Below are 8,082 nucleotides of genomic sequence, written 5' to 3'. Positions count from 1 at the left end.
GAGAGAGGTAATGTCATAATAATCAATATCTAATTCTCCTAAATGATTTTCTCATGTTAAACTGATCATTTAATATGGGGAAGTGCCAGGGGAGAAAAAGCTAGAATATTGGTTAAGCTAGCAGACCGGGCCACAGTAGGGATCCAAAGGAGGGAAAATAAGGATCCAAAGGGGGGGCCATCTGCAAAAGAGCAATGTGCAACAATGGGCTTAAAAGACCCTAAGTTTCAGCTCATTAAGACTTCCAAAATGCTAAGGTTCCAAAATTCAAAGGTTGTGTCCAAAGGCCAAACACTAGGGAAATTGGATGCTTAGTGTGTGTCACAAAAATTCTTTGTCAATCCCTACATAGGAGGGGGCGAGCCTTGCAAGTAGGGGATGAGAGAGAAACTCACACACACACACAAGCTCCCTTTTCACAAAGGGAATGAGGGACACATGTCAGCTCCCTAGCCCATATGCCCACAAGGTGTACCCAAATCCTATTGGATGGCCTTGGAGGTGGACCAATGAGAATTAGGCTAGAGTAAATCTAGTATAATTAATTTAAAAACACTTACTAAAAGAACCAATAAGAATTAAGCTCTCTAGAAGACTATTGGACAGTCTCCCAAGGGGACCTATGAGCATTCAGCAGCCCAATGGCTTGCCTGATTCCTATTGGCCAGGAGGCAAAGAGGTCCAATGAGAGTTTAGTTGAATTAAATAATTACCTAAAGCTCTCACAAAAGGGGAAAGGGGGACACATGTCACAAGGCTATCACTTATGCTACTTAATTACCATTGGCTAAGCCTGGGGAGGTCCAATAGGGTGCTAGCAACAGCAAATAGCAAGAGGGGTCGACCAAGAGAGAGAGGGGGCTGATTTTTGCAAGGCATTATCACACACACACACACACACACACACACACACTCACACAATCTCATGTGTGTAGTAAAGAAGACTCTCTCTCCTTCTCAAGCTTTAATGGAAAGCTTATCACCTACTCCAAGCTTGTGAGAAGGAAGGCCTACACCAACAACTCTTGGCTTTGTGATGCAAATCCAACAAGAGCCAAGCTTCAATGCATGCTCATCTCCTCTACCGTGCTAACTACTAAGCTAAGCTATGCTAATATGAGTGATTATGTGAGGAGATGTACATCTTTCTCGTAGGAATACTCCTTCCTCTCAATCTACTCTCATACCCCGCTAGCTCTCACCATCTTCGAAGGTGTGTGAGGTCTTTGGTCTGAGACCGTGAGGGAATTGATGTTGTGTTTGATAAGTGTTTTGCATAGTGCATGAAGTTTCCATCTTCATTGCACTAGCTAGTATTGAAGGAACACAAGAAATTGTATTGTAAAATGTCTCTCTTGACGGGAGAAACCATAATACAAAGCCTTTTGGAGGGGGGACCGGCTCCATGCAAATCCGGTCCTCAACTGTTGTCAATTGCTTAATTTCTCTCTCTTTTGAAGTATTGTTCATGCTATCTAACTAGGTGTTATGCTTTTTGTTGCTCTCTCCACCCCAGCACTCTTGTTAATCTCATTAGGAATCTATTCTAATGAAATGCTCACTATGTTCATGCTATTTTCCGCTACACACAAGTTACTAGGCCATTAAATGCTACATTGGTATCAGAGGGTACATATTTTAGCCGAGACTGAGCTCAAGGCCAAGATTCTTGAAGAATTAGAGCAAATCTAGAAAAAAGCCATGCAATGGGAAGAGAGGGTGCTACTCTCCCTCAATGTCACTCAGATTACTCCCAAAAAAATAGAAGTGGATTGGCACCAATAGTCCTTGCCTTATCCTCTCATAAAATTTGAGTTGCTATCCATCAAGGAGAGGCTACTGAAGGAACATGAGATTGACTTGACCTTGACACACCCACGATGGAGACAAATCTAGTTGGCAAATCATCCCAGGTACTTGATACCCCACACGAATGAACCAAAACATATTAGAAAAGATCCAACACAATGCCTAATGCCAACAGTAGCAAGGTGGAGCAGCCACATCAAGTCATACAAAGAAAACATCTAACTTGACTAAATTATCCAAGACTCTTACCACCAAAGGATGGAAAACTCTCACAAACCTACATGATCAAGACACTCACAAAGGCTACATATATGTTCAAGAGAATACCAATCTTGGCTTGTATTATGCTCATAAAGATAGCGCGCATGGTGCTCGCATGCATTGAAACTTTCTAAAAGTCCAAGCAATCAGGAAGAGCCTAGATGTCATTTCTGGAGGGAAACCAAGGCTTGTGCTATGATGAAGATGCACCAAGGATCTTGTCCGTCACAATAGAGGCAATAATAGGCAATAATAGCAGCTTATTCATTGTCCTTCCTTTTGATGTAAAGAAGACAAATTATGTCAAGTTGGAGGGACAACTCTATGTATATAATGTGAGACTTTTCAAATTGGTATTGCATATGGGTTTGTTCCCTAGCCACATGGTAGGTAAGAGAATTGAATTTTGGTATTCCCAAGTGAGTTACACATGAACAATGAGAGCCTTTCTTCAAATGAAGTAACCTTTACTTGCATGTGGGGGAGGTGATGAGTACAAGGTGGGCAAGGAAGCTACTTATTGGAGCAACACATGAATGGTTGGATGCCACTATACAAGATTTCATTCCAATGGGTCATGTTTCAACATTGGAGAAAATTAAAAAATGTTTTCGATGGGAGGGAGAGAGCTTATTTCAAAATTTTCTCTTTCCACTATAGATGGTGCTCACTCTTTGGATACAAAAACATGGTATGTGAAACTTATGGGGATCAAAATGCTGGCACACATAGATACAATGAGAGAATTGGAGGGATTAATTTGGATGCAAGACCTTATTCCTGTGTTAAAGATCCATCTAAGGATAGTCTACCGAGCATATTTGTTGAAGCTTCAAAATGCTTTAGGGACTTGCATCTCAACATTGCCTCCATGAGAAGCAATCCCTCTACCTATCTATAACTTGACGGGACAAGGATGGAGCTTTAATGTTAATTTGTGATAGTCAAGAATCGATCTCGAACTTGTTACCCTGTAGTTTGAGAAAAAAAAAAGGTGGCTCGTTCATGTGTGTGTGTGTGAGAGAGAGAGAGAGAGAGAGAGAGACAGAGAGAGCGCCGCTCCCGCTTGTCTGGCTTGCTTGATGTCGAATCCTGCACCTAAAGACCATTCGATGTTTTTGGGAGAAATAGTGTTGAGGAATCCGTTCATGGCATACAACAGGAGTGCCGCCACAGGTCCTTCATTTCGAGGGTCCTGCATAGGTTCCCCATCAACATGCTCGATTTCGAGGTCACCCACTGCGATCAACCAATTTTGGAGGGCCTTGAAATTGCGCAAACTCTACCACTGGAGCTGCCATGGATCCCTTTGATGTGGCCCTTTGCAATGGAGTCATTGCATCCTTCCTCAATATTTTCAATACTTTGATTCAACCATGTGGACATTCGTATGGGCTTGTTTGTAGACAAAATGCACATATGCTGTGCATTTTGATATGACCATGAGACAATCAGGAGGCAGCCAGTAAAACTATGAGAAGCAGCAGAGTTGTCTATTGCTTGTCAGAGTCCCTCAGACAAAATGTCATGCTGGCAGACTGTGGCAATTACGAGTCCCTTCTGAGACAGTGTGGGGAAGCAAAGGATTTGTCTCTTGGCAGGTATTTGCATGTCCACATAATTGAAAATGGCCAGGAAAAACATCCGTTTTTTGCGAACCTCATAGTGCAAATGTATGGAAAATGTCAAGCAATAAATGATGCCTACCAGATGTTTTCTGTTTTGCAACATAAAGATGTTTTCAGCTGGACTTTCATGATTGGTGCATATGCCCAAAGTGGTCGACGCAAAGATGCACTGGCTGTTTTTCAGCAGATGCAGAAGAACAACGTGGCACCAAATGCTCACACTTTTATTTACCTTTTATCTGGGTGTGGGAGCAAAGGAGCCTTGTTTGAAGGCAAGCTCGTGCATACATTTATTCTAAGTAGCGGCTTTGAACGAGACGGAGCTGTCGCCACCGCACTTCTTTGTATGTATAGCAAGTGTGGTAGTATTGATGATGCTCTACAAGTGTTTCACAAAAGTTGTGATAAGGATACCATCTCTTGGAATGCCATTATCTCAATGATTTCAGAGTATGGATTTGAACAAGATCCGCTCAATCTATTTCAGCAAATGCAGGTGGAAGGCTTTTTACCAAGTAAGGGTACTTTTGTTTGTTGTCTCAATGTGTGTGCAGCACATCCCGCACTTTCAAGAGTTAAGAGGATTCACACTCTTGCTATAAGCTGCGAGTATGGTGTAGATGATGTTATTTCGAATGCCCTTGTGACTATGTATGGGAAGTGTGGGAGCATCAAGGATGCACACACCACTTTTCATAGAATGCCTGTACAGAATGTCATTTCTTGGACCGCCCTGATTACTGCATATGCAGAGCGTGGGCTGAGTAAAGATGTAATCCGAATGCTACGAAAAATGTCATGTGAAGGCTTCATACCTGACAAAATCACGTTCGCCACCAGTCTTACCTCATGCATCAATGAGGCAAGTCTTCCAGATGGCTTATGGCTACATTGTTTCATATGTGATAGTGGGTTTGATTCAGATGGAATTGTTGGAACCGCCCTTCTCAATATGTATAGCAAATGTGGCAGTGTGGAAGGGGCTCAAAGGATTTTTGAGAAGCTCCATTTGAAGGATGTGGTTTGTTGGAATGCTATGATAGCTATGTATGCTCAGCATGGGCATGGGAAGAAGGCTTTACAATTGCTGCGAGAAATGGGCATGGCTGACCTGGTACCTAACAAAATAACATTTATTAGCATTTTGGATGCTTGTGCAAATGAAGCTTCCCTAGATGAGGGAAGACTACTGCATTCCTGCCTGATGGAGTTTCAGTATGAGTCGGAGCTTGTCGTCGGGAACTCCCTTGTCAATTTATATGGGAAATGTGGGTCCCTTGCAGATGCTGTAAGGTTGTTTTGGAAATTGCCAAAAATAAATTTATCATCTTGGACCGCTATCATAACAGCCTATGGGCAACAGGGATGGGGACGAGAAACGTTCCTTTTGTCTCAGCAAATGATGGAGAATGGAGAGGTTCCAAATGAGATTACCTTTATTAGTGTGCTTTCTTCGTGTAGCCATGCAGGCATGGTGGAAGAGGCCTGGGAAATCATGTTTGCGATGCAAAAAGAGTGCTTTGTGACCGCTAGACCGGAGCATTTTGATTGTTTGGTTGATCTTCTAGGCCGTGCGGGACTTCTGATGCAACTGCAGGCCGTAATTGATAACATGCCTTTTCACCCTGGTGCAAATACATGGATGGCCTTCCTTGGTTCTTGCAAACTGCACAACAACGGTAGTCATGCGACACATTTGGCTCTACATTCTCTTGAAGTAGATTCTGCCACGGCGGCACCTTATGTACTACTCTCAAACATCTGTACCACAGTTGGTGACGACTTAGAGGAAGACTCTGCAATGTTACCACAGTTGAAGACCTAAGACAGCCGTGGCAATGTGGTTTGGCCCGGGCTATGTAGGATATGCTTGTGAGAACGCACTGAAGTGTTCCAAGTTGTCCATTTTGTGCACAAGACTTTGTGGGTCGGTGGCTACTTTGCTGATGATCTGGGAGAATTTAAATTGACAAGAAATTTGTCATTGTTTGATTGTGATGAGCCTTCAAAGAAATGCACCATCAAAAATGGCAATCTGCTCATTTAAACTTTTACCAATGATATCAAACCTGGCGATTATTTTCTATTTATTTCTATTAGAACAGGCAGTGGCTTTCTTTTTCTTTCTGTCCTTTACTTGCTCGGGCCTCTCAGATCCAACTAGACCTATAGTAATCAAAAGATGGGATTATGGCTGGCTCTTTGCTTCTTTCCCCCATTCGATTTTGGCTTTAATATCGCCCTTTGCTTGAAACTCCCTTTGTCAATTACAACAGCGGTGGAATCAGCTATGCAGGACTCTTATCTGGTCAAAGAAGATAGCTTGAGATGAAAGCCATTGTCTTGTGAAGATACAGGCTCCACATGGACCAATAAACAGTCAAGTTTCTGCTACAGAGTTAATCTTACCAACTCTCTCTTATCTTGAGATTGAGCATATGCAAGATCGGAAGGCCCGCAAGGGACGATCAGATGCCATTATGGAAGCTCAACATATTTCTCGCCCCCCTGTGGTCGTTGCATTGCGCTTTGCTAACCACCCATTATCTCATGAATGCTCAGATTCTGGTTCCCCTCATGCCAACAGCAGTAGCTTTGTCAAAGCTTTCGACACAAAAGCGTGCAGGTATCCCTAGACACTCGAGCTGCAACCTCATCAAGGTAAGTGTCTCAACTTCTCATCTGCATATGTTATGTACCATAGCTTCTGTGGATGTGTAATTACTGCGAAATTAATACACAGACACAAAATGAAGATTTTTAGTGTTAAACGAAGATTTTCAGTTTTTTTGTTAATTCATTTAATCGGTTGAATTCTTTGGAGAGCAATTTTTTTGTGCCTTTCTACTGTCTTTACATGACTGTAGAGAAGAAGAGCAACTATTGAGTTCTTTCCCGGCACAACGTTTAGAGTACAGGCCAAAAAGGTGAGGTGTCTCTGTCAACAAAACAAGTTTATAAACAAGGACAATATATGTCAATTTACCTTTTTCAAGCTCTAAGGCTACGGTTTTGCAGCTTTAGAGCTTGAACAGAGACTCAAACTTGAAGTCGAGTGAGGAAAAAGCATGGCTCTACCACCAATTGTAACTGTTGATATACCATGTATCTCAAATGTCTCTCATAGGGACCAAAGCATCCTATTGCTTTCGTTATTCATATTATCACTAATAGATTGAGAGCACAACCATCTATCTTGACAGTTGATCTAGATTGCAGTAAGGATGAATATAATTTTCGGATTATTGAGATTTTCTGTTGGTTTAAGAATACAACTTGCACTGTTCATTGCAGATAACATTTGCCAACTTCTGTTCATCTTAACAGGCCGGATACTTATGATCGTCGTGATGTATCAAGTTGCAATCAATGTGCGTCCTACTATATACACAAGAAGATTTTGACATTTTCTCGATGCATCTCTTTCTCATTGTTTGCATGTCTTGTTTAACATCACGAACTTCGACCCGGGAAGTATCGCATACCTAGCTAGGTGTGGTTGGGGGCAAGGACCACTGCCCGTCCACTAGGCCAGCGATCCGTTGCCCCCAACCGCACCTAGCTAGGTATGTGGTGCGTCCCTCACAGAAGCTCGTGATGTGGTAAGTCACAATTTGAGAATTATTGTAGGAATTTGTTCAAAAGCTCTTGATTATTGGCTGACAAGCTGGATTATTGACTTGAAAAGGTACGAAAGTGTTGCATCTTCCGACGGAAGGTATCTCTAAGCAAGGTTCAACCTCCAAGGTGAAAAGACTCACATGCTGACAATCTTTTCCAGGCATGAATGCAGTCCATAACCTTGATCTGCAACATGGAGCTTCGGCAAGAGGGCATGCCCGCATTCAGCCACCTGGTTTGAAATCAAGTACAATCAGACCCACATCAGTCGTTAAATGGTCCCTGATTAACATAATAAATATAAATATTGATGCCTATAATAACTGTCAATACGCCAGTGCAAGTGCAATTGCCATATTTAATGATGCTGTTCCCACCACCATCAAATACTCCTACCTTGTCTAAAGCAACCATCCTTGAAAAATTCTTATATATTTTTTTGTTCTGTCGAAAGAAGAGTTTTAAAATAGCTCAACGTTGGTTTTGTTCCCTTTTGACCTCAACCCATCTTCAATTTTAAATTAACTTGTCCAATAAGGGTACGTGGAAATTTCATCTTGAAAGAGTGTACGTTGATTAAGTATCGCCTTTGAAGCAACAAGAGAGACACCTCCTTGTCAACTAGTATGTATTGGCATCCGGAATGAAATAATTAGCCTCCTCTCCCATTGCCAATGTAGGCTTGACAAGTCAGCAAGCGGAATCGTTTTTTGCCCCCTTCTCGTGGACTCTTGACGGCTAGGAAAGGAGTGAACCCTTGATT

At 42.2% G+C, this 8,082-nt stretch overlaps 2 protein-coding genes across 5 annotated transcripts; both read left to right on the top strand.

Moving 5' to 3' along the window:
- The first annotated feature begins 3,036 nt into the window (after positions 1–3,036).
- LOC147428259 (pentatricopeptide repeat-containing protein DOT4, chloroplastic-like) lies at positions 3,037–5,530 on the top strand. The gene has a single exon (XM_086497209.1). The coding sequence runs from the start codon at positions 3,544–3,546 to the stop codon at positions 5,521–5,523; it is 1,980 nt and encodes a 659-aa protein (XP_086353335.1). The 5' UTR covers positions 3,037–3,543; the 3' UTR covers positions 5,524–5,530.
- Positions 5,531–6,166: 636 nt separating this feature from the next.
- LOC147428258 (uncharacterized) lies at positions 6,167–7,794 on the top strand. Of its 4 annotated transcripts, XR_015186027.1 has the most exons (4): positions 6,217–6,625; positions 6,717–6,916; positions 7,026–7,069; positions 7,387–7,794. XR_015186027.1 is itself a non-coding variant. In XM_086497210.1 (3 exons), exons 1-2 carry the CDS (start codon positions 6,171–6,173, stop codon positions 7,020–7,022), a joined length of 219 nt encoding a protein of 72 aa, XP_086353336.1. In that variant the 5' UTR covers positions 6,167–6,170; the 3' UTR covers positions 7,023–7,069; positions 7,387–7,772. The 4 variants fall into 4 exon arrangements, 1 of the variants encoding a protein (XP_086353336.1); XM_086497210.1 differs by lacking the exon at positions 6,717–6,916 and having other exon boundaries at positions 6,167–6,359; positions 6,993–7,069; positions 7,387–7,772; XR_015186026.1 differs by having other exon boundaries at positions 6,217–6,916.
- Positions 7,795–8,082: the final 288 nt, after the last annotated feature.

This window comes from Adiantum capillus-veneris, chromosome 23, assembly GCF_014529385.1.
Source record: "Adiantum capillus-veneris isolate H3 chromosome 23, ASM1452938v2, whole genome shotgun sequence".
NCBI lineage: Eukaryota > Viridiplantae > Streptophyta > Polypodiopsida > Polypodiales > Pteridaceae > Adiantum > Adiantum capillus-veneris.
This window is presented reverse-complemented; position numbering and strand designations above follow the sequence as displayed.

Bases quoted from the DNA above. Each gene is read 5' to 3' on its own strand.
- LOC147428259 (XM_086497209.1), top strand. From the start codon at position 3,544: ATGAGAAGCAGCAGAGTTGTCTATTGCTTGTCAGAGTCCCTCAGACAA.
- LOC147428258 (XM_086497210.1), top strand. From the start codon at position 6,171: ATGCCATTATGGAAGCTCAACATATTTCTCGCCCCCCTGTGGTCGTTG. The intron at 6,360-6,992 runs GTAAGTGTCTCA...TGTTCATTGCAG, and splicing joins CGAGCTGCAACCTCATCAAG to ATAACATTTGCCAACTTCTG.